The 27144-nt window shown below is 41.1% G+C and overlaps 1 protein-coding gene across 6 annotated transcripts in view; it reads right to left on the bottom strand.

The window, feature by feature from the left end:
• Positions 1-26910, bottom strand: part of ccdc142 (coiled-coil domain containing 142) — a 107728-nt gene extending 80818 nt beyond the window's left edge. For 5 of the 6 annotated variants that reach the window (XM_030061553.1, XM_030061556.1, XM_030061555.1 and 2 more), the window contains exons 1-5: positions 26763-26883; positions 7139-7248; positions 6096-6136; positions 5260-5299; positions 4615-4874 (exon numbers count right to left, since the gene is read on the bottom strand). In XM_030061553.1, coding sequence (XP_029917413.1) covers positions 4615-4874; positions 5260-5299; positions 6096-6136; positions 7139-7229 — 432 coding nt within the window. In that variant the 5' untranslated portion in view covers positions 7230-7248; positions 26763-26883. Of the gene's footprint in view, positions 1-4614; positions 4875-5259; positions 5300-6095; positions 6137-7138; positions 7249-26762 lie in introns of all 6 variants that reach the window. The other variant, XM_030061554.1, reaches the window with a different exon arrangement.
• Between the last annotated feature and the right edge of the window lie 234 nt (positions 26911-27144).

The following is a 27144-nucleotide window of genomic DNA, read 5'->3' as shown; positions in this document are numbered from 1 at the left end:
ACCAAACAAGAGTCAATGGCAGAATAAGCTGTTAGGCATTGGCAGTGAAGATCTGGCAAATTTTTCACGGGCACAACCAACATACTCAGCTCTGCTGCTCATCCCACAAATGCATGTTCCTTACAAATGTGGCACCATTTAAAAGGGAAATAAACAGGCTTTCCAACGGTATAAGATTTATTGCCGAGAATCATTGTTACAACAAAGAAATAATCTACCAAACACAAATTTCCTTACTTTTTCTGCGATGTTTACAAAATACATATGCTTCACATTTCGCAGTCGTATGTTAGAACTCTTCTATAATTTTTCCTACGTTTTATCCAGCTGCTGGATTCTATTTTAAAAAATTTCAATTTTTTTCCTCCACCAGTATTCCATCACTGTAATAAAATCATCCACCTTAGTTTTCCTAAAAGCAGCAGTGCTGAATGCTTTCATGACTTGAAAGTCTCTCCTGGAAAATAGTTCCCGGGAAAATGTTTGCTTTACACAGCTATTATGAGTTCTGTGGTTTATGAATGGCGAATGATTTTTTTTTTAGCCCAGAAGCTAACAGAAGAACATTATGGGGTGAGTGTTCCAACCAAAAATCAAAATTTGAATTTTTTAAATTATGATTATGTTGTGAAATTTTTAGTACTGCCATATGATTACAAATGGATTAAAATTTAAAATATGGATAAATTATAGTAAATGGGCCAAACGCTCAAAATCACTGGTATAGTCCTTTTAGGGCTACACACTTTGGCCCTGTTTCCATCTTGCATTTACATGTGCCCTGGGTGATCTGACCACCTATAAGTAGAGGCATAAATGCACTCAATGCATCCTCAATGCATCTTGGGATTCAATTGCTCAGGCCACATTTGGAGATGGCCTGGAATACTTTTTTCCACCTAGCATTTTAAGTGTAAACAGATGTGCCCCAGGCCACATTGAAGGACTGCCTGGTTAACTCATGTCCTTTGTGTAAGCATGCTCAACATCTAGGGCCCTATCTTGCGCCAGACTCCCTAAACCCGTTATTTGCGGATTTAGGGCCCTATCTTGTGCCACCCGCTATCCGCTGCCACTACCCGCTACCCGCAAACTGCGGATTTAGGAGCTTCCGCTATCCCTAAACGGTATCTTGCGCCACCCGCTACCCGCTATCCTTATGCCGACTCCGTCATTTGCGCCTGGAGGTGTGTCCGTGGGCGTGTTTCATGCGCTATCCCTAAAGTTGCTATCTTGCGCACACACTTTAGGGATAGGGATTTCCCTTTAGGGATTTCCCTAAAGTTTGGGCTGTTACGAGAGCGCGCCCAGGCGGCTTCAATGCGCGCCCCGACGGAGCCTCACCACGCACACGGTCGGACTGATACCGGGACGCCGCCGGAATGGACTGAGTATATTACTCATATAGCCTAGACTGTTTAGAGGAAAGACTGTTTTAATTGGACACTTACGCCAGCACGTTTTATCGTTTTATCATAAGCCAGCAGCTGTGCTATATTTTTATTATTATTTTAATATTTTATTTGCCCAATCTACCTTGTCAATAAATTAGTTTACACATAGTTCCACCTCTGCCTCTTGTGTGTGTGTGGTGTGACCCGGGGATTTTACTCAATCAGTACAACCTTGTGACACGTCCACTTGGACACATGTGGCTCCATCTCCCGAATTAACTCGCCTATAATATAATATATCATATGTATATAAAGCCACCTTGCTTTAGCCTCAGTAGAAGCCCTGAGAAAATCTACCTCCCTCTCTCCATGGCGGGTTTAGGATTTAGGATTTAGGATAGCGCATCCTGCCCTTAAAGGCAATGGCACCTGGCACACTGATTGGTTTAACTGGCGTAACGCCCAAAACACGCCTATATATAATATAGCGGGTAGCGCAAGTGTTTTGCGGATAGCGGGAGGTGCACAAGATAGCAACTTTTACGGGGGAACGCCTCTTCCTAAATCCCAAATCCGCAAATAGCGGGTTTAGGGAGTCTGGCGCAAGATAGGGCCCTTAGGATTTAGGAAGAGGCGTTCCCCCGTAAATGTTGCTATCTTGTGCACCTCCTGCTATCCGCAAAACACCTCCGCTACCCGCTATATTATGGATAGGCGTGTTTTGGGCGTTACGCCAGTTAAACCAATCAGTGTGCCAGGTGCCATTGCCTTTAAGGGCAGGATGCGCTATCCTAAATCCTAAATCCTAAACCCGCCATGGAGAGAGGGAGGTAGATTTTCTCAGGGCTTCTACTGAGGCTAAAGCAAGTTAGCATTAAATATAAATACATATTATATATTATATTATATTATATTATAGGCGAGTTAATTCGGGAGGTGGAGCCACATGTGTCCAAGTGGACGTGTCACAAGGTTGTACTGATTGAGTAAAATCCCCGGGCCACACCACAGATACACAAGAGGCAGAGGTGGAACTATGTGTAAACTAATTTATTGACAAGGTAGATTGGGCAAATAAAATATTAAAAATAAAAATATAGCACAGCTGCTGGCTTACGATAAAACAATAAAACGTGCTGGCGTAAGTGTCCAATTAAAACAGTCTTTCCTCTAAACACTCTATATGAGTAATATACTCAGTCCATTCCGACGGTGTCCCGGTATCAGTCCGACCGTGTGCGTGGCGAGGCTCCGTCGGGGCGCGCATTGAAGCCGCCTGGGCGCGCTCTCCTAACAGCCCAAACTTTAGGGATAGCGGATAGTGGGTGGTCCGGACCACCCGCTATCCGTGTGTGCGCAAGATAGCAACTTTAGGGATTGCGCATGAAACACGCCCACGGACACACCTCCAGGCACAAATGGCGGAGTCGGCATAACGGATAGCGGGTAGCGGGTGGCGCAAGATACCGTTTAGGGATAGCGGAAGTTCCTAAATCCGCAATTTGCGGGTAGCGGGTAGTGGCAGAGTCTCGGCAACAATGAATGCTGTAAACAAAACTCATGGCAATCTACCAAATAGATTTTGAGATATACCCCTCTGGACCTAACTGCGACTGACCGACTGACCAACAGCCAGCAAACTGATGACACTGGGACATATTAGGCCCCACTTCCCAGCATAACATGCATTAAATAATGCTCCACTTCAAGGTACAATGTAACAGGTCAGTCAAAGGGTATTCAAACTCACTAATTACATTCATCTGAGCACTCTTGCACACCCATAAGCGGGGCAGAAGGCAGAGTTGGGGGGAGTTGACCGAGGAGTGTAGCACAAGGCAACATGGTTATTTCAACCATAAACACTATGATTTTGTAACCTTACAATCTATTATAAGATTAGGTATGGGCAGATACTCAGAATTTGTGCAGACTCTGCTGTGATTACTGATCACATTGTGGACTAATAAAAATGATGATGGAGGGATTGTAATGCATAATAGGATATCATCACTTATAGCCTGATGTTATGATAAATATTTAGACATGAATATTATCAGATTGTCTAATAGAAGCTGCCAGAGGTTGATCAGAGATGGTGATTATGTGGATACCAGGATCAGTCATGTTATTATTATTGATCAAGTTATTGGTCAAAAAGTAGTCTATACGGGAGGAAGATTTATCATCAGGAGAGCAGTATGAACAGTTCTTATTGCTTTTTTTTAGTCCCCAGATACAGATAGAGTTCCACAATCTGATGGTATGCTGATATCCTGTTTAAGTAAGGATGAGGAACGGTTGCATTTGCTGGTGATAGTCAGTGGTGCACCATCTGTGTGGGTCCAATGTTGTGTTAAAACCTCCTCCTAGAATGATACATGACAATAAAGCCCCACTGACCACAAACTGACTGACAACTATTTTCTATGACTCCTACAACTAATTAGCTGTGCAAAGCATGCTGGAGGACCTGCGACCGTAGACCAAGCCAGCGACACAAGAAATTAAGTGTGGACAAAGGTTGACCTGAGCTCATCTGGTGACTCTCTAAACAGCCCTTACTATAACCCGGAAATGCCAAAGTGAAACTCATGAAATATGTGTTGCATTTGTTAAACTATTCGTGTGGGGAAAAAAAAAAAAATCAGCTAACCTCTTGGTAACATAAATACTGCACATATGAAGCAACCATTCCCAGTTAATCCAGACAGTGCAAGCACTTCATTCATTCATTCATCTTATAAACCGCTTATCCTCACTAGGGTCGCGTGGGTGGGGGGCCTTGAGCCAATCCCAGTGCTCATAGGGCAAAGGCAAGAAAACACCCTGGACAGGTCGCCAGTTCATCGCAGAGTGCAAGCACTTGTTTAGCTAATAATACCTCTACAAAGCAAACATACTTCTACAAAGATTTGTACTTTCCTCCTTGTGTTTTAATTAGGTGGGTATGATCCCATTGTACTCCCTGAGACCTCCACCTTCTCTAGCCACTTTAACCTTGCTAGGATAGACCACTCTTCGGTTGCAAGTTCACACTCAAATTGAAAGGCAAAGTTAGGCATTATAGTAGGAGACTTCATTACCTACTACGGCATATAAAACCAGAGGACAGGGTTAAATGGAGGAGTCTCATATTATGCCAGATTTTGATTTCTATCTTTTTCTTTCCACCTGCCAACTTCCCTCGAGTCCTCTGTCCAAAGCTCCTGGATCTCACCTGTGGCGACTCTGCTTGCAGTCCTCCAACCACCTGCCACTGGGGCATCACACTCAGCATGCCTTGCTGCAACCGTAGAAGACGTGCAGAGGAACGGGACACCAGGTTATGAGCAGCAACAAAGCTTCCCCCTTCTTCCTCTTCCTCTTCATCTCGACTGCGGCTGCAGAGCAGCCACTTCAAACTGGGGTTGAAAGTTGTTTTGAACAAAGCTTCAGCCCGCTGCAGGGACCGGGAGATGGAGCTCTGGGGCCAGGAACCTGCAGATGTAGACACCAATGCTTAGGACAAAGTGAACATTGTCATCAGATTGATGACACTGCCACAGACAAATCTACAGACTTAACAGGCTTAATCTGGTTTTACTATCTCTTTAGTCATCTCAAGATAATTTTTGCAGTGTATCAAGTGCTGTATGTTTCAAGAACACTTCAACTTTGAGTAAAAGTTGAATATTGTTCTTTGAATGGGCCTTCAGTGAACACATAGCAATAGCAACCAGGATCTTCTATAAATATTTGAAAACTGCTATTGACTAACAGAGGAAATGCTTGGTGGACATGCTGCATTCTACAGCATTACAGTTCTCTACAGTGAGTGCAACATGATGATCTGGTGCTGTAAAAAGTAATGTATGTGTCAAACCACTGGATGAAAAATCTTCAGTCTCTGCACTGGGTTGCATCTGAAACAGAAAAGATAGAGTTTGGTAATATTAGTGAGCACTAAAATTACTTCTTTAGGATAGGTATTATTAATGTAATGCTCTGAAAATAGGCCGTGATCTGCCTTGTTCTTTTTTTGGGACTTGATGCTTACCACAAGGGTGAAGACTGGGAAGTTCTATGATAAAGAAAAATAAAGCCTACACACTTGAATACTTGCTCCCAAAAATAACTTTAATTCATCTAACTTTTGACCTCAAGGGCCCTTTGTCAAAATATGTTCCCAAGAAATTTCATGGCAATCAGTACAGTAGATGCTGAGATGTTACATTTTGAAGGGTCGCATTAGAGGAAAGGTGATGGTTACACTAAGACTGATTAGATAGATAGATAGATAGATAGGGTTCATTCCCTGCCCTAACAATGGGGGAAGCATACAGCATTGATGAATTAACCAGTGAAGTGTTAAAATCTCTGAAATAATTTGATGTGTTGTATTGTTTACTGAAGATATGTTTTGATAAAACTGTCCTGCCTTCCATCTGGTTTAAGACAATATTTGTCCCATTCCCAAATGAATTATTGGCAAATTAGCCTCTTGAGTACAGTTTATGAGTTGTATTCTACTCTGAACAGCAGACATATGGCATTTCTGGCACAAAATTACTTAAAATATGGATACAGTGGGCTGAAGGTGTGTTGTAAGCGTGTCTTTTTCCTTACAATGGATTAATTAAATCCACCGATTTAATTAGCCTGGTCATAAGGTTAGAAACTACATTGTCATTTGGGTTTCAGACTGAAGAAATGACGAACCTGCTCCTCCTCTGACAGCAGAGCCTCGGAATCCTCCCAGTCTGAGAGAGAAAGACAAACAGCATCAGTGACAGGGAGAGAGACTGAAGAGTAAACAGTCAGCACCTACAGCCAGCGCCATTGGGCCTGCGCCAAATATATCATAAATTATAAACGTAGTTCCTTGTAATTAGAATGTCTCTTCTTTTTTCATGTTCTGGGTTTTTTGTCCCCCAATGTTGTAAAAAAGTTTACCAGAAAATTAATAGACAATTAGAAAATTATTTAAAAACAAAAAACAAAAAAAAAGAAAAAGAAATTAATTGACACATTAATCAATCATTAATCAAAGGGGAGAGAGAATGAGACAAAGAGACAGACACAGGGAGATAAGGACAAACTGGGACAAATGACAACAACAGAACACCAGAGCATCCTGGAGCTTTACTGCACTTTACTGTGCAGTAAAGTGCCCATTCTGTGCCCATTCTTCATTTTGCAAACTTTACAAATTGAGACCATTTTGGTGTGATTATCTTCAAAATTGAAAAAATGAAGAATGGGCACAGAATGGGCACTTTACTGCACAGTAAAGTGCCCATTCTGTGTGACATTTTACAAACCCTGGATCAGTGACCTGTCCAGGGTGTTCCCCTCGTTTCCGCCCAATGAGCCCCCCAGCGACGCTTATGGATAAGTGGTTTGGAAAATGAATGAATGAATGATTGAATGTGTAGTTTTTAGCTTTTCGCTGATGTCTTGATCAGGACAAACTGGAAGAAGAGATCTTAATAGGACCTCTGTGGCTAAATAAAGACTAAATAAATAATACAAATAGAAAATGATTTTCATGGAGGATAGTCAAAATATGCTTTCCACCAGGTTTTGTGCTGAAATTCCCAGGAGGGTGTAGCAAATAAACCACAGTGGAGAAATTCAAAATGGTGGAAAATCTGGACAGTTCGAAATTGGCATCAATATTCACCAACACCAAAACATTCACAAACATTGAATCCAGTAATTACCTGCGCAGTGTGTGTATATGTATGTGTGTTTTAAGTCACCTGTGGCCAGACTGGGTCTGCTGTGTCCTTCAGTTACCATGGCAGCAGGATCCTTCTTTGGATCTGAGTTGGTGTGGCTACTCTGGTCCATGGCAGCAGATGTAGCTCAGCTGCAGACAGACAACATTCACTTAAATGAAAACTTATAGGATGTTCTTCATAAAAAAAAAAAAAAAGTACATAAGAAATATGGGAGAAGGTGATTCAGTTGTGTTACTGATTATATAAATACATATAGCATGGCAGGGAATAAAAATGGGAACATCCAAGGGCAGAGAAGGAAGAAATGACCACCTCAATGGGATGAGATTAACAAGAAAAGAAACTACCATATTTCACCAATTAATCGCCCGGCCGCAAATAGCCGCCTGGTTCTTTTAAACGCCTGGGGTCTGCACCCATTTTGCGTATTAAACGCCCACCTGAATAACCGCCGGGGCGATTATTTGCATTATATTGACGTAATCCAAAATAAGGATATTCACCTTATTTTTGCAGAAAAAACAGTAAACAGTACAATACCTGTGCAGCACTTCCAAGAGAGCTAGCTAACGTTAGAAAAAAAGGGTGTACCGTAATATTAAATCGGCCGACTGTAAATATGTTGGACAGTAACTGTCATCACATTAATGGCCTGGTGCAGGTCTGTGCAAAAATAAATAAAGGCCTGCAGCAAATAGCCGCCTGGTTCTTTTAAACGCCTAGGGTCCAAGTTGATTTTGCGTATTAAACGCCCGGGCGATTAATTGGTGAAATACAGTAATTTGTAGTAAACCGCAAAGTATTTGGCTCTATGCTAAGAAAATACAAAAGTCAAATACCGGTCATTGTTTATTTAAAACAAGGCATCCTGCTCCTATCACACATTTGTTTGCTCATAAATTTTCCATACAGCACAGTGATGTACACTATATTGCCAAAAGTATTCACTCAGCTATCCAAATCATTGAATTCAGGTGTTCCAATCACTCTCATGGCCACAGGTATATAAAATCAAGCACCTAGGCATGCAGACTACTTCTACAAACATTTGTGAAAGAATGGCTCAGGGAATTCCAGCATGGTACCGTGATAGGATGCCACCTGTGCAATAAGTCCAGTTGTGAAATTTCCTCGCTACTAAATATTTCACAATCAACTGTTAGTGGTACTATAACAAAGTAGAAGCGATTGGGAACGACAGCAACTCAGCCACGAAGTGGTAGGCCACATAAAATCACAGAGCGGGGTCAGTGGATGCTGAGGCGCATAGTGCGCAGAGTCAATAGCTACAGACTTCCAAACTTCATTTGATCTTCAGATTAGCTCAATAACAGTGCGTAGAGAGCTTCATGGAATGGGTTTCCATGGCCGAGCCTTACATCACCAAGTGCAATGCAAAGCATCGGACACAGCGGTGTAAAGCATGCCGCCACTGGACTCTAGAGCAGGGTTTCCGCTAGAAAAAATTGGCACCGGACAACGTGACCGGCAGGTTTTCAATTTACTGGACAAATGTTTGAAATTTCAGTCAAATATCTGAATTTATTGAGCTTAAAATTATATGCAGGCTATATAAGAATGATATCAAGGCATGTCAATTTAGAGCGTAATGTTTTTATTGAAAAGTAGGCTATATCAAATAAAATGAGTGCCGTCAATTGACTCAAGTGCGTAACTTCTAAAATAAATAAATAAATAAATAAATATTGCACAAGCCTGCGCTCTTTTAACATGAACATCAAGCAACTACAATTTGCAAACAAAAACAAAAAAAAAACACATCAGGGGTCCGTTTCCCAAAGCAGGTTTAGTGAAAACTCTGAGTCTGTTAACCCTGAAATGAGGGAAACTCTGAGTTTTCCGTTTCACAAAGGGAGGTAACTCAAAGCAGAGAAAGAGGGCTAACTCTAAGTAACAGACTCCATGAAACTAACCTGGTCGGGACCAGGGGCCTCATTTATAAACATTGCGTACGCACAAAACAGGGCCTGAAATTGGCGTACGCCACTTTCCACGCAAAGGTTGTGATTTATAAAAAAAAAAAACTTGAAGGAAAAATGTGCGGTCCTCCACGTAAATTCTGAACCATCCGTAAGCCTAAGCACATCTTGGAGACAAGGGGAATTTGGCGACGCAGATGGTGAATTGAATCCAAACTGCATCATGATTCGTCTCACACATTTATTTACACTCCATATCAAACATTAATTGTAAATACACTTCATCACAAACATTCCAAACAGCAGTGATATTTGTGCTCGCGCTACTGAGCCATAACTATTGCATAAGGAACATGCATTAAAAAAAAAAAAAAAAAAAAACTATATTGTAACGAGTGTAACTGATGAAATTAGTATCACTGGTTGACAAATTACACAAATGACATTAAACAACTGCAGCACAGTGCGTTCCCCTGTGACACCTCTGTCTTCAAATCATGCCAGGGTGGTGGATATCACAGATTGAAATGTAAATTGTGACAAGTTTTGAGGCAAGCAGTCTAATTGCTGTAAACATATAAATACCGTGGTGACACTCGTGCATAATGCTGTGCGATGGATGCATTGGCACTGCTGGAACATTGTGCAAATGGGAGGATCAGGAGGGAACAAGTTTTCAGAGACCATGAAGATTTCTTGGCCCGTGATGATTTAGATTCCCTAGAGCAATGCTCTTGGATCTGTGTGCTGAACTGGGTCCATTATTAGAGAGGCCAACCCGGCAGAACTACGCTGTCCCTGTTCAGTTACAGGTGTTAAAACCCTGGGGTTTCTGGCAACCGGCTCTTACCAGCGCGAATTGGCCGACAGGTATGCGTTTAATATCAACAATATAATGTTCAACTCTCTTCCTGAAGCCACTTTTGACTATAATTCTGTGACATTATCCATAGGTCTGGGATTTCGCAGCCGGCTCTAAGCGCAATAATGCCTTCCGTCTTGGATGGCATTGTTAATATGACCAGTCGATATATCAGATTTCCCTTCACTGTGAGAGAACAGGCCAACAATAAAAGGCAATTTGCAGCAATGTCCGGTTTTCCAAATTTGATTGGCGCAATTAACTTTTTTAAAAAATTTTTTTTATTTATTTATTTAGAAGTCAGGACAATGCACATTAATGAACATGTACCAATGTAGATGTAAATATGCCAGATTGTAGCCCAAGGGCTAATTTCCATCTGCAGTCCTCTAGGCAGGTTGATGTTACATTACAACAAAACATAGAAACATAGAGCAATACATTTCAAAAGAGGGTTAAAACAGCGTAGACACATACATTACAAATATGTGTTAAAACATAAAGCAGTGCAGTGTTAGAAGTGTTAGAGGTGATTGCATGTTTGGTTGGCTCTGAGCCACACCTTCAGGTGGCTCTTGAAGGTGGTCAGAGTGGGACACTCCTTTATGGATGAGGGTAATGTGTTCCAAATTGCAGTCCCTTTAGTAGACAGGGCGTTCTGACTGAAAGAGGTTTTCCTGTAGGGAACCACACAGTCCCTGTTAGTAATTGCTCTGGTGGTCCTCGTCTGTCTAAATGTAATAAACTCTTCAAGTGGAGGTGGCGCCAGGCCATGAAGCACTTTATATATTAAACATGCAGAGGAGAATTTACAAAAACTAAGAAAACCTAGCAAATTATATTTCACTAAAATGCTGCAGTGATGATACGAAAAGGATTTTTTGTCTAGAATTTTAAGTGCTTTTTTGTACAGAAGCTCAACTGGTTTCAGGATACTAGAACTTGTCAAAGACCAGCTAGTGATGCAGTAGCTTAGATGTGAAAATATCATAGAGTGCAAAAACATCAGAGCAGCTGCTTCTCACAAGGAACCTCTGATTTGCCTAAAGTTACAAAGATTACAAACATTTTAACATGGTTTTTAAAGGAGAGTTTGGAGTCTATAATCACCCCTAGATATTTAAATTCACTAACAACTTCCAGCTCTACTGCGCCCAAAAAAACACCTGAGCGAGAAAGCATGCTAGTGGCAGATTGCTTTGACAAAAATAAACAAACAGATTTTGTATTCAAAATAAGACATGATCTAGTAAGCCATGTTTGTATGTGTGTAAGAGCTGTAGAGAGCACCCGTGCTGCCTCCTCAGGATTTTTCGCTTTAGTAAAGATGACCGCATCGTCAGCATACTGCACTCATATATTGCTATAAGAGCTCCATGTGACAATGAATGTGTGTGTTAATAGAAAACATGCACATTCCATTAATGTACAACTCATATGTGACCCCAACATGCACTGACAAATTTAGTGGCACTATGGCCTGGCTCAACACATGACTCCTTCATCGTGACACACAGCTGTGTAGGGAACAGACTGCAGGCGGGTGCTGTGCGTAATTGCTGGCGTCTTGGTAAGTCAATTTAAAAAAAAAAAAAAAAAAAAAATTATTGTAGAAATTCTACAATAAGTTTGATGCACTCTTCCGCTATAACCTGCAGCCTGCAGCCTGCCAGTAGCACCTCGATTTCCGTATCTGTAAAATTCCATTTTTTCCGCCTTTCTCTCCCATGTTGCCATGATTAACTGTAACACACCATTGGTCAGCTGGATCATTTACATATGCATCAACATTCATGAGGTGCTTAGCATTGGCCATTTATGGTTGAATGTGGGCGTGTAGTGTGCGGAGGATGAGACGCAATCTTGTCCGCAAACTTTCAGGTGGTCTGTGATTTATAAAGGGAAATTGCTTGCAGGTGTGCGTACGCATGGCTTTATTAAGTCTGGATTTTTTTGGGCGTACGCCATTTTCGGCTTTTGGGCGTACGTACACTTTTAGTATGGATCCTACGCATAGTTTTATAAATGAGGCCCCAGGTTTCTCTCATGAAACCTCGAGTTTCTCTCTGTGTCCGCCCCCTTTCAGCCACAAATGGTAGGGTTAGGTTTTTTAACGTCCTCATTCATTCAGTCAGCAGGCGAGTTTTGCCATGGCATATTAGTTCTGCCATCTCTTATTTAAAAAAAAAAAAAAAAAAAAAAAAAAAAAAAACAGTCAGTAGGCCTTCATTATAAGTCCATTAGTAGTTAGGTGGCGATTTTTTTCACGAGCATGGCATGTCCTTTCGACAGCGATCCCGTGGATGAAGGTGCAGTGTTACTGCGCAAAGAATTAAATATTCGTCGGGAGATGGTTATAAGACCGCGCATAGATGTTTATGCCGAGGTCTTACCTGTTTGAACAATGTTTTTATATTTCATCTTAAGCTGCTACCAAGTGCGCTTCTCCCCCGCGGGATTGCATCTAAAGCAGTTTTCCCCTGTAATATTATTGTGAGTGCAACGGACTACATTTAAACTTACGCACTGACCCGAGCAGCAGTGTTTCCCACGCCGTCTCCCTCTTCTTTGCCGCTGCAGCGGTGTTGCAATTTTTTAAAAACAAAACAAAACAAAACAAAACAAAACAAAACATGTTCAAACTCTGTATGAATGCATTAAGATTTCCAATTCAACTGAAAAACGCAGCCCAACACTTCCCCGTTGCCATGGTGACTTGTCAAATTGGGGCTACATTGACGCTGTCTTTTTACAGCTGTGGCGCACGCGCTTAACTCCAGTGCTGTGTCTCAAATCGCGCACTTCCGTTAGTGCACTGTCTGTAAGTACACTTAGCTGACAGTACACTTACCGGCACAGTGCGCGAATTTTGACAGAGAAGGGTGTCTCAATTGCCGCACTTCCCGTTGAGCACTTACCGGAAATGACGATCGCCACAGTCGGCATCAGGCGAGCCCCGCGGCACCGGCCGCTCACCTGTCAGATCCGGAAGACCTGACCGGGTGGGCCCGGTACCAGCCGGAGCCGCGGCCGGCCCGCCTGATGCCAACCGGAGCCGCGGCTGGTCCGTCTAATGTCGACCGGAGCCGCGGCCGGCTTTGGTTTTCGGTGGTAAAGTTATCCAGAAGTAGACGTGTACACATCCTATCTTCAAAATAAAAGCATCACCACTGCTTCTAATGTATTAGGTTTTTATTTTTGTAAACAACCGGAAGTGACTGTACTTTGCACAATCGCTAGCTTGAGAGTTATCCGAAAACATCAAAGCAATTTTCAAAACAGACGTTATTTAGACAAACTGACCACATATTTGGAATCTACGTAGTTACTTTCTCGCCTGAAAAAAAATTAAAACTTAATAAAGTGACATATTAACAGTCGTAAAACGAAAAGTAAACTCAGCTTTTTTAGCTAGCTACTTCCGGTCAGTGGTGCCATTAGGGTGAGAAGTGTCCATCGTTCCACACTCAACTTTTTGACCGTTTTGAGTGTACATCCGGGTAATTTGCAGTGCACTGCATTTTGTTAGTATTTTCAGTGTGAACGCACTTATGCACTCAAAATACTAAGTGTAAGTGCAGAACTGTGCGATTTGAGACACAGCACAGGTGAAACTACTCCGAGTTGATCAAACTGACTCAAATCAGCTGTTCTGGAACCAAAAACTGAGAGTTTCCTATCTCAGAGTAGATCAACTCAGAGTTCGGGGTAAGACTCGGAGTTTGTTGAACCTGCTTCGTGAAACGGACCCCTGAACTGGCTCATACCATTTTAATAGCACGGCATGCTGCCAAGTTGAAATCACATAGATGCAATAAAAACTCAAAAAAAGAAAAAAAAATCCCTGAATATGTTTCTGGCTTGGGACATTTTAGCCTACTTTTTACGCATTTTCGCTGCAGTGAACTATGCAGCAGCTGAATTAAAATCAAAAGTCTCAAGTGTCTCTCCGCAACTTGCAAAGCGCATCAGTCTTGTGACCTTGTTCTCCTCCAGGCGACTTCGCTGCGCTGTTTTGATCCGGTTCTGCAGAGAAAAACCTCTCCCTGCTGGTACACTGGAGACAGGGATCACGCATGCTTTTTTTTTTTTTTTTTAAATAAAATGACGTGGAAATTGACTTACCGGACTTCGGCAGATTTTACCAGTCAAAGTCTGGTAATTACTGGATAACGGAAACCCTGCTCTAGAGCAGTGGAGACGTGTTCTCTGGAGTGACGAATCACGCTTCTCCATCTGGCAATCTGATGGACAAGTCTGGGTTTGGCAGTTGCCAGGAGAACAGTACTTGTTTGACTGCATTGTGCCAAGTGTAAAGTTTGGTGTCAGTAACATTTCATTCTCTTCACTGTGTCCACATACACTCAAACTTGTCTCCACCAGCTCAGAAGACAAAGCTGGAGGTTTCTTTACACGCCGGCATCATCTTCCCACTAGGGAAGACACCTGCAGAAATTCACTTGATTTCTTTCAGAAACATGGAGAAGAAGGTGATTAGCAAATTAGCCAAAACAAAACATGACAAAACAAAAGTGCCCCCAATGGCAGCCATTCCATTCCAGTGTTGAATTCCAAAACAAACACACTTCATTGTACTTAATAAAGTACTGATTTGATGATCACCTGAACCAAATCTTTGCAATTCCATGCAATATTCTTAACTTCTGTCTTTTATTGTTTTATTTATTTTATCATTTTATCATTGCTATTGTAGCTATTAGAAAAGAAAAATGGCAGACATTCCTTTTATTCTCAGTGGAAAATGCAATATTTTAAGATAGCTTATGCATTCAAATGCGTTTTGATAACATTTCTAGCGGGAAATGTGCATTTTATTTCCAAAATCTTCGTTCAGTTAATGTATATGATGTTTACTTTGTTAGTTATTACGAAGATTCTTTCAGGTTTCTATCGTTGCTATGGCTGTTGCTATGGACGCTGCTACCACTATCGCTGATGTAGCTTCCGCTCGGAAGTATTGTCCTCACTGTCACCGTGGAAATCTGGAGAGGGAGGCGTGGGGTTAACCTGCTCTCACAGAAATCTGTGAAATGAGCATGACCTCCTAATAACGCATTGCGTGCTCCTCGCACGTAACCTGTTTTAATCGATTTCTATGGTTTTAATTCCGTGTGGTCACCACACAAACAGCGTCCACTGAAAGTCAGCGAGGATCCATGACGTCACGCTGTGGGTGGTGGTTCATAGATCCCAGAAGTCCACAAGTCCCGTATAATATCAACTTAATTTTAAGAAAACACGTTTTATTTGCGATGTCATATCACGGAGAAGCACTACATTACCCATAATCCTAATGTTTATCAGCGACGTGTCTGATTTGACTTTCATCAAAAAAGTCAATAAAGTCTAATAAAGTGCATGAAAGTTGATAATATGCTGATATGTTACGCCATTGAACACAACCCTTTCAGTCAGCGAAACAGAGCGGGTGGAAAAACCGCGGAAACACACGATTTATATATATATTTTTATTTTTAATAACACATCTTTATTCATGATATAAACATAGACTACATGTTAAGGTTATACTTTTGCTGTTGAAAAACTACCGTATGTATGTTTTTTAAACCTAATTTCAAAGGTTTTACCATAACCCGGAAGAGGCGTACCAGGACTACAATCTGCGCGGAGTTGCAACACACAGAGGTGTCCTGCGCCATAGGTTTTGTAGTTCTAATATGTTATGCCTATTACGTGATGTTGTGATCACTAATTTTTCAATCTTCATTATAGTTTTTTGGGTGTGGGAAGAACGCCTGTTTGGTCAGATTTTATTTATTTTTTTCTTAAGATCGTGAAATCATGTTTTTTCCATGTTTTGACACTAGTCAGTGGCGCCCCCTATTGGTTTGCCATCGGGCATGATAGTAGAGGTCAAGAGCTTTCCAAAAATGTTGACCCCATGTCTGTGCCATTTTTTGTTGCTGCACTGTAAGCCTTTAAAAGTGTCTCAGGTGGAGTCACGTGGGGTCACCGAGCAAGATGGTCGCCTAGTTGGAAACGTCCCGATTAACCCACCTATATGCCCCAGGTTCGCTCAAGTTAGTCAAACCTGAGTAGCTCCACTACAAGTTTTTTTCCTTTAGGAAGTGACAGTTAACGTTATTGGGTTAAGAAATCTGGCATAATGACGACCAGATTGGCCACCAGCAGACAAAGCACCGCGGCTGGCATAACTGGCGAAGCTAACGCTAAGCTAGCAAAAGCTACGGGAGTTGGGAAAGGAGAGTGTAACGAAGCAAACGTGCTGTCCGCGATGCAAGAGTCTCTGCAGAAAGCTACAGAAGAGATGGGACAAGTTGGGAAGCTATTAGAGGCTTTGCAAGCGGATATGACAGAAATTAAGGAGGCCAATGTTTGGCTAAGAACAGATGTTGACGGAATCCTCCTCCGGCTAGATGAAGCAGAAACCCGAATCTCTCAGCTGGAAGACGACAACCACCAGCTTCGTCAAACAGCGGATAAAAGTGCTAAAAAGTGTGAGGAGCTGCACCGGGCTGTTGAAGATGCTGCTAATAGAGACAGACATCAGAACCTACGACTCATCGGTCTGAGGGAGAGACTCGAAAACGGCAAGCCAGCAGAATGTGTGAGGAAAATCATCTCCGAAGCTTTGGGGGTTGACCTTGACGGAACGCAGCTGCAACGAGTGCACTGAGCCCCGGTACCAATGCCCGAGGAAGGCCAGCCACCCAGGCCGATTATCATGCGGTTTCTAAGCTTTCTGGAGAGGGAGCGAGTGTTGGCTGCTGCAAGGGAGAAATACAGAAACAAGGAGGAAATAATGGCTGTCATTCTTCCCCGACATGACTAAAGAGACGGCAGAGAGAAGAAAGTTCAAAGACATCAGAAACCGGCTACACGACCTGGATGTGCGCTTCACCCTTGCATACCCAGCGGAGCTGCGTTTTACATGGAAAGGGAAAAGAATGAAGTTTACGGATCACCGGGAGGCAATGGACTTTCTTAACGATGGCGGGACGGAGGAGCGGGAATGATCATCAGATGCTACTAGACCTACGTTTGGGCCAGTAGATGAATACGTTGGGATCTGGACTTATGTGATGGACCGGAACGGCAACTCTCTGGGCGCAGTAACGCGAGGACCCGTTTTTCAATCTTTACTTTTTTTGGACTCGGTCCAAGTCGCTGTCGGGACCTCCAGGACACAGTAAGTAGGATATAAGACTATGTGCCCAACCACTGGGGCGTTGAACGTATTAGGGCGGGTTGAAGACATTGAACAGGTGTTTTTTAGTTTGTATTTTTCTTTTAAGCCAATGTAAAGGGTGATGTGGTTTCACGCCTTACTGTTTAAGCCCTGTTTGAAATTATTTATGTTGGGGTGAAGAAGAGTAAGTTTGGTTTTGTTTCTGTTTTTCATTTGTATACGCCCTGTACTTATAGTACGAATTACAGCAACGCTAGATATTGTCACTAAATGCCGTCCGTGAAATGTCATCAATACTACACACTGGCCAGCGCATGCACTGAAATACTGCAGAGATAGCTGCGAACAAGAAATAACTTTGTGAGGGGGTGGTGGGGGGGTTTCTAACGGTGACCACTTCAGTGTGACTCATGGACCATGTTTGCGGTGGGTCTCTCAAGAGTGAGAGTAAGGTAGGGGGTGGGTAGAAGGTTCTATATATGGGGGTTTCATATATTGTTCTTTGCTTTGAAAAGGTTATTTACGAGGTTTGTTACGTTATTGGTTACTTGGGTTTTGATAGGCAGCTGGGCGACACCTCTCTTTTCTTTTTTCTTTTCACTCATTGCCCCATTCCTCTTCATGGGTTGTCATCTCAATGTGAGGTACAGAATATACATAAGCTAAGCCATGACTAGTTGTATAAGGATAGTATCCTGGAATGTAAACGGGTTACAAAACCCCTTAAAAAGAAAGAAATGTTTATCGTACCTTAAATCACAACAAGCCCAAATAGCTTGTATACAAGAGACGCACCTGATTGATTCAGAGGCTGCTAAACTTAAAAGAGACTGGGTTGGGAAAATATATCATAGTTCATTCTCCAGTAAAAAACATGGAGTGGCTATTTTGGTACACAAGAAGCTCAATTTTCTTATTTTGAAGGAACATAAGGACGAGGAGGGGAGGATGGTATGTTTGGAAGCCAAAATTAATGGCATAAAAGTTAATCTATGCAATATATATGCTCCAAATATCGAGGATCCATTTTTTTTCCACAAAATAAATAAAGCAGTGGGGAGCATAGTTGATGGGTATACAATAATAGCTGGAGATTTTAATCAGGTTTTAGATGGGGCTTTGGATAAAACTGCTTATTCCAATAATATCCCAAAAGACAGAATGGCAATTAGATTATTGATGAAAGATCATCGACTGATGGACATATGGAGGCTTGTGAACCCAAGAGAGAGAGAATATACCTTTTATTCTCATAATCACAAATCCCACTCCAGGATAGATTATTTTTTGATCAGCAAGGATTTGGTGGAGAGTGTCTCAGATTGCTCAATAGGACCTATAGCTCTGACTGATCATGCTGCAGTGCAACTAGGTTTAATAATGGAGCCAAACAGAGCAAAGAAAAATAGATGGAGACTGAATATATCTCTGTTTCAGGACCCAGAATTTAATAGACTAGTAGAAGAGGAACTTGACAATTTTTTCCAGGTGAACATGGGGTCAACAGATAAAGTTGGGACAGTTTGGGAGGCCTCTAAGGCTTATATAAGAGGGAAAATTATAGCATATTCCAGTGGGAAAAAAAGAGAGCAAACACAAAGGGTGAAAAATCTTGAATTTAAACTTAAAGAATTAGAGAAAAAAAATGCTGAGAAACACACTGACCTGCAACTCAAACAAATATGTGACTTGAAATTCCAAATAAATGAAATATACAATAAGAGAGCAGAGTACGCCCTATTTAGATTGAAAAGTAATTTTTATGAGAGTGGAGAAAAATCAGGGAAGCTGCTGGCTAGGCAGTTACACCAGAAAGAGGCTAGTTATGCCATACCAGCTGTTAAAGATGAGAAAGGGGAATTGGTGACAAATACAAGGGACATTAACAAGGTATTTGCAAATTTTTATGAACAACTTTATAAATCTGAGGTTAATCCAGAGGCGGTTAACTATGAGACATTTTTCTCAAAGATTAAATTGCCAGAAATTTCAGTGGATCAGAAAAACTGTCTGGATAGTCCTGTAACGGTAGAAGAGGTCAAAAGTGCCATCTCATCAATGAAGTCTGGAAAATCACCTGGCTTAGATGGCTTTCCCTCAGAATATTATAAGAAGTATATTGACAGATTGGCTCCTATCCTAACGACTGTGTATGAAGAATCGTTCTTACTGGGGAAACTACCAGACACGTTTAATGAAGCTCTGATATCATTAATTATTAAAAAAGATAAAGACCCCACGGATCCAGGAAGTTTTCGACCGGTCAGTTTGATTAATGTAGACTGCAAAATTTTGACAAAGGTTTTGGCTGGGAGGATGGAAAGCATTTTGCCACACTTGATTCATTCAGACCAAGTAGGTTTTATAAAGGGAAGGTCATCCACAGACAATGTCAGACGCCTACTGCACCGTATACAGCTTAATCGGGAGGAAAGCACCCCAATCGCTGCCTTCTCCTTAGATGCCCAGAAGGCATTCGATAGGGTGGAATGGGGCTTTTTACAGTATACCCTTAAATCATTCGGGTGTGGCGAAAGTTTTATCAAATGGGTGAACATAATTTATTCAAATCCAAGGGCAGCAGTAACAACAAATGGAATGATTTCGCCTTTCTTTAACTTAACACGTGGGACCAAACAAGGAGACCCTCTCAGTCCTCTGCTCTTTACACTTTTTTTGGAGCCCCTGGCCACTGCAATCAGGACAGATAATAGTATTAAGGGGGTTGTACACGGGGAAGAGGAACACAAAATGTTTCTGTACGCAGACGATATTTTATTACTGATCAAAGACCCTGTATTGTCAATTCCTAATGTTCTATCTACCATTGAATCTTTTTCGAAGATATCAGGTTATAAGATTAATTGGCAAAAGTCTGAATGTATGCCGGTATCGAGAGGGTGCAGCCAATCAATTATCACCACGCTCCAGTTTAAGTGGATTCCAGTTGGAATGAAATATTTAGGCATTAGGTTGTGTTCAGATTTTGAAAATATAATTTCTATTAATATGGCTCCTTTAATTCGAAAAATCAAGACAAATCTAATTAAATGGAAAGTGCTGAATCTTACCTTATGGGGGAAAATCAATATTATTAAAATGGTGGTTGCCCCACAAGTTAATTACATCTCCATGATGGTGCCAGTAACCATCTCTGATGGAATCTTTAGACAATATAATACTTTGATTAGGGAATTTTTATGGAAAGGAAAAAAGCCTAGGATTAGTCTGACAAAACTCTTTGCATCACGGGACTGTGGTGGATTGGCTCTCCCAAATATGGAATTATATAACATTGCATTTGAAATGAATAAACTAGTAAGACATTGGGCCAATTATGAGTCTAATCCAGGGTGGGTAAGGATAGAGAGGTCTCTCGCAGCCCCATTTAGTGTGATGGAACTATTGTCACAGAAGAATACAGCGACAGAAGGAGGAAACCCAATTTTACAACATTCCCAGTGGGTGTGGGCTAGGGCACATAAGATTTTGGGGGTATCACAATACAAACAAAGCTACTCTTCCATATGGAATAATCCCTCAGTCTGTATAGGGAAAAAGGTGTTTCTATGGAACACATGGTTGGCAAAGGGGATCTGTGTAGTCAAAGATCTATACAGGGATCAGTCATTTATGTCATTTGAGACTCTTAAAAACCAATTCAGTTTAACTGATAAAGGGGATTTCTGTATATTTACAAATGAGGAGCAGCGTGGGATCTGTTTTTGGGCTTAAGAGAGAAGAGGAAAGGGAGAATAAGATTCAAGAATTTTTAAACTCTCCTCATACTCTACACTCTGCCTCCGTGTTTTATAGGAGAATGTCAAGTATTCGAACTAGACTGTGTGAAAGCTTGAGACTAATATGGCAAAAGGATCTTGGTAGTGAGATTACAGAAGACTTATGGCAGGAAGTGATTTCGAATGTAGGCTGGGCCACGAGGGATGCCAGAAGCAAGTTTATACATTATAAAATCGTACATAGATACTATTTCACACCCCTGAAACTATATAAAATGGGCTTAACCCAGGACAACAGATGTTGGAAATGCAAACAAGAATTGGGCACGTTTCTCCATGCTCTTTGTGACTGTCCCATGGTACTACCTTTTTGGAAGGTGGTGCTGAAAGGCCTTGAAGGGTGGCTCAGGCGACCTCTACTGGAATCCCCACAATTATGTTTGCTGGGGGATAGATCTCTCATGCCACCAGGCGTGACTAAAGCAGAGTCGGGATTGATAGTAGCAGGTCTTATTGTAGCTGCTAGGCTTATTTTGCGCAACTGGAAGAGGCCATATAGGCCAGAATTTACAGAGTGGCTTAAACTCATGACAGAGACTGCTGCCTTTGAAAACATGATTGCCAGGGTGAATAAAGTACCAAATAAAAATAGTCAAATATGGCAAACGTTTATGGCTCATATTACGGGGGCAACATCTTAGAGAGGGCACAGGAGGGGGCTGGTGGACAGTTTGTGTATATGTTTGTGTTTATGTACATGCTTAGTGTGTATGTGTACATATGTATAAGAATTGTGGGGGGGGGGGGGGGGGGGGGGGTCTTTGTTTGTGGCTGCCTTTTTGAGTTGTTAGTTGTTTAGTTGTTTGTTTTGTTTTTCTTGTTTGTTTATTTTGTTCCTTCCTTTTTGTAACTGAGTGAAAATATGTTAAAACCAATAAAAACTTAAATGACAAAAAAAAAAAAAAAAAAAAGTGTCTCAGGTGGCCATATTAAGTTAATGGGAAAATATGAAATATGAAGTATTTTAAGGGGAAAATAAGCTTTGAAATGGTCCAAATTGAAAAGTATGACTGTGTTTAAGACTAACATCAATATTCTAAATAAATTTGGCCATTAAATAACCCCTTAAAGAAGTTTGACTGATTTATCAAGCTTGGCCCTAAAAGAGGTCTGCAGATGTACACCTGAGACAGCCTTGGCTTGGAGCAAGATGAAAATCAAACTTTGTCACAGAACAACAATGAAGACATTGTTTGAAAGGTCTTGACCTATGGAGTAACATATCTCAGTGTGAGACCAGTGGGCAGTTCCTGCTCCCCACAAGTGCCCTTTGAACCTTGCACCTGAGACACTTTTAAAGTCGGCAGTCGGTTCCCTTTCTCCAGGCTAGTATAAACATTAGGAAAATATACTACTACCCGCCACTACGGATTTTGAAATGTCCATTTTTTTATTAGGCTTGTTGTAAGTCTGCTGTTTATTTTGTTATTAGAACGCTAATGATGCGACATTTGTCTGATATATGAATAAAGTTAACTAGAGCCATAAATCAGCAAACATAAATCTGTCTGTACTTAGTTACAACTTACTCAACTGCTGTTAAATTAGCTCTAAATTAATCATTCATTAATATAATGTTACATTTTTCTATAGAAAGTTCAGATAAGAGTAAAATCAGCAACAGTTAAGTCAATCCATTCAAGCTAGCAGCAGCTGGGAAGATGACGACCCAAAGAATTGAGGAATGTCACCGTGCTGTTACAAGGTTCATTGTGAAGGATGCACATGCATTCAGCACTGTGGAACGGCCAGCCTTTAGGTGCATATATTATCTACATACATATAATAATTATATTTATAGTTTTGTTGTAATTGTAGTGTTATGGTTAAGTTTAAATAATAGTTGTGAAAGTTGTAGTGATAATAATAGTATAATTATTTTTGCTGTATTAATCAGGGTATCACTTTTTTCCCACATCTCTCTTTTCTTCATGTACTACTCAGTGAGATGCTTAAAGCTCTGAATCCAAAGTATCCACCACCTCCAGAGACAAATTAACAAACACTTATTTAGATGCATGGTACAATGTGGAGAAGGCCAATCTAGTGTCAGAGCTAAAACATGTCAAGACGGCTGCTGTCACCTCTGATGGCTGGACCGCCATCACAAGAGACCACTACATCACTGTCACTCTGCACTATGTAGTTAAAGACCGTCTCTGTCAAAAAGTCCTGAAGACCCAGGCAGTCTATGAGGCACAAACAGGACTGGTTGTAGCAGAAGAGATTGAGTCCATCCTCAGAGAATTCAACATAGACCTGAAATGTATTGCCGGAGTCACTGTGGACAATGCCTCCAATATGGATGTGGCTGCGAAGAGGCTGAAGACCCTAAAACTTCGATGCTTTGCACACATATTAAACCTGGGAGCACAAAAGGCTGCCAGTGTTCTTTCAGTGAGCAAGTGGGCAGCCAAGATTAGAGCAATCGTTGTTTGGATGAGGAAGACCAATATGGCTAAGGTGGTCATGAAAGAAAAGCAGCGTCTGCTTTGTAAGTAGATTTTTAAAATGTATTCACTTAAAGTGAGAATGAAATTACATTTATATTAGAATTTAGAAAATGATCAATATTCACATTTCTGTGTGTGTGTGTGTGTGTGTGTGTGTGTTATTTCAGCCCCAGAAGATCATGAGCTAGTGCTTGATGTGAAAACCCGCTGGAACTCGACCTACTTGATGATCGAAAGGTTCTTGGAGCAATACCCAGCCATTCAAGCAACCATTCTGGATCAAAGAGTTAGGAAGGGAGCGGAGAAAGACAAGTGAGTATAGCATTTAAATAACACTTTTGATAAAATTACTATTTCTGTTAACCTTGTTGTTTGCATTTATAATGTATTGTAAATAGTAATACATCTCACATATCTTACTTTTAAAGTACATTAACATAACCATTTTAACATTAAGTGCTATGTCCTGTATATTTGGTAGATTGGAGAGAATCAGCGGTGATGACTTTAGGAAAGCAGATGAGTTCATCAAGCTTATGAGACAACTCTACACCAGCACCCTGGCTGTATCCAGCGAGAAGACACCAACATGTGGGCAAATTCTTCCAATCCTCAAGAAGCTGGAGGCTCACTATACAGTAACTGATGAAGACTCTTCCTTTTCTGCCTCTATTAAGGAGAAGATATGGACTGACCTGTCCAAGCGCTATCAGGTATTAAAATGAATCAAATTAAATACAATTTGCCACCTTGTAAATCAATCTGAATACTTTAGAAAATCACTGACTGTGCATATATTAATGTATTCTCATGTTGTGTGTTTAATAGGATGATGAGATAAGAGCTTTTCTGGAGGAGGCCACTATAATGGACCCAAGATTTAAGTCCAAAATGAACAACAATGATGGAGCCTGGGACCGGGTGAAGACAGCAGCAGCAGGTCCAGAGCACCAGGTAAGCAAGCACATTAGCCATCATAAGTGTAACAAGTTGTAAAAACAGCTGCCAACCTAAACTGAACTGGCTACTACTATGCATCTTTGTATTTTTCAGCTGCCAGCCACTGCAGTCATCAGACAGGAGGAATCCAACTGTGCAGAGACTGGTGAAAGTGAGACCACCCAGACCCAGGGCTACAGTGTCTCTGACTCGGAGTCTGATCCGGAGGAGGAACATGAAGAGGAGATTGCAGAGGTAAGGAAGGACATTATGGATATTTTCTTTTTCTTGGGAACAGTTGTCTTAGTGTTGCTCTTAGTCATATTAAAATCATCACACCAACACGGATGTTTTGTCTGCTGATATTTCAGGTGCAGAGTCAGCCTCCCAGTCCCAAGAAGAAGAACATATCACCTCTAGAAGAGCTCTTTGAAGAGGACGAGAAAGAAATTAGAAAGGAAGCTGAGACCATGCGCCCCCAGTCAGCTTATGAGACAGCATACATAGAAATAAGTCACTACAGGAAGCTGAAACGTGAACATGTGCTAACAAACCCTGTTGCTTGGTGGTGGAAGAATAGGTTCACTCTCCCTATCCTGTATGAGTTGTCTGCCACATATATGTGTGTGTACAGGCATCATCAACCCCATCAGAAAGAGTGTTCTCATATGCTGGAGACACTATTAGCCAGGAGAGGTGTAGGATTCGTATATGTATATAAGTATATGGTGTCATAAAAAAAATACAAAAATGTATATTTTTGGAACCATTATCAGAACCGGTAGGAACCGGAATCGTTAAGGAATCGGAATCGTTAAAATCCAAACGGGTCCCAACCCTACCCCTCCCTATGTCTCTAGAACACCAGAGAGCGTGAGAGGAGACGCCACACCTCACCAGCGCGACCTTGACGAGTTGTAGCGAATATAGCAAGTCAGCACAGTGGAGGACACGAGCAGGCCAACAATAGATATCTCTGGAACTGTGACTATTATTTTAAGGCCCACTATTAAAGACTGCTACGGACTATTTTAAGGGAGCTTCTGAGTCCCGTCATTTTAATTTTATTCGTTTATTGTTTACCGGGGCTACTGGAACTGTACAAGTGAACCTTGTATTTTACGTGACTGCCTGTGCCCGCCTCTTGGGTTGCTTTGTGCTGCTTATCTACCCGGTCCTAACAACTTAAAAGTGTAAAATCTCCATCACACTGCCCGTCCACTTGGCCCGCAACATTAATACTGAAGACAAAAGTATGAAAGAACACATGGAAATATTCAGAAACAAATGTTAAACAAACCAGAATGTTTTAATAATAAAAATAGAGATACATCACTGGGGTCTGCTAAATATGAAATGTGTAAATATTAATTTTGCCAATTTCAAATTTTTGGAGTTTCAGTTTTCAATAGCAGCCAAATGTTTTAAAACCAGTATCTTTAAAAATATAAAAGGAGGGTCATCTTTTAGGCGATTATTTAGCCAACATATTGATCAAATTAATTATACAAGGTTAATCTGTTAAGTAATTTAGATTGTAAACAATTAGTTATATCATTCTTTGTTAGTGTGACTTTTGTCAAAACTCTTGGAAAGGTTCATCTGTAAATTAAGGAGGAGGGGCGGGAAGCCGTATTCCTACAACCTCTGATGCAAAAGTATTTCCTTTTCAGAGATCACCATCTTGGCACACAATTCCCTCTTCAGGATAACAGCAACACAACATTTCACTGACATATACTGTACATAATAGATAATATGTGCTACACCAAGACAAACAACATGAGTATGGAGAATACAGAAGGGTCCTCCAATATAGAGCACAGCGTGTGGAATGGCCATTCATAGCCAAGAATGGCAATTAACATATTGGTGACATTCCAAGGACATGGTCAATGCATAAAAAACCTCAAGACTGATACAGATTGTAGAGAAGAATACTTCAAAAACCATCACATCTCAATATAAAGCATAATAGAAAAATGGAAAATAGAGAATATTCGGAGACAAAGTCATTAATAAATATCCTTAATGTTTTCCACCAGAAAAACGTGAATTCTTCTGTAAATCAAAGTAAAAGAAAAGAAAAAACAAAACAAACAACAAAGACAGGCTCTATAAGTCCCCTTCACTGTGATATAAATCTTAATTTGCCTGATATCAGAGTCCATACAGGGCACATCACTGATGTATTCTTGCGCCACGTTTTAGCCTCCAAACTACTTGTTTAATGGTTTAGTTGTTTAATGTTTCATGAGAAGCTTCTGGTGGTGTTCCTGTTTTTTATGTAACGTTATCTAAACTGCAGGGCCACTTAATCTGGGAATTAACAACTTTGCTTGACGGTTCTCATTAGCTAATTTAGGAAACAGACAACACCGAGTAAACGAGCTGACAACGATATTCGTTTTTATCTTCATCCATGATTCATATTTGATTAAAGATGCTTTACTTACATTCTCGACAACAATCAGCTGTCATGTTGGCAAATTTGTTTCTAAGAAAATACCAATTAATCCCGTGCTACTCACTGTGGACGTCTGCTTTAAAACGGGCATCAGCTAGCGAAAACTAGCATCAGCGGCTGCAGCGAATCACGATAAAGCGTTCCTTGTTATGGGGAAAAGGATAAACGCTCTTCTTCTGCTTCTTTCTGATTATTGGCAGTTGGCAAACCAGTTTATTGGCTCATTAGCGCCACCAACTGGACGGTGGTACAAAACAAAATAAGAACGACGGTCGAATCGGGGCCAACTTCTGCCGACATTTCTAGAAAAAATGTCAACGGGCTCCGCACGTCTCGGCCCCGAAACTTCATTAGTTGGACATATTTTTCTT

Source organism: Myripristis murdjan, chromosome 10 (assembly GCF_902150065.1).
Source record: "Myripristis murdjan chromosome 10, fMyrMur1.1, whole genome shotgun sequence".
NCBI lineage: Eukaryota > Metazoa > Chordata > Actinopteri > Holocentriformes > Holocentridae > Myripristis > Myripristis murdjan.
Note: the sequence above shows the minus strand (reverse complement) of the source record. Positions and strands in the feature narration are given on the sequence as shown.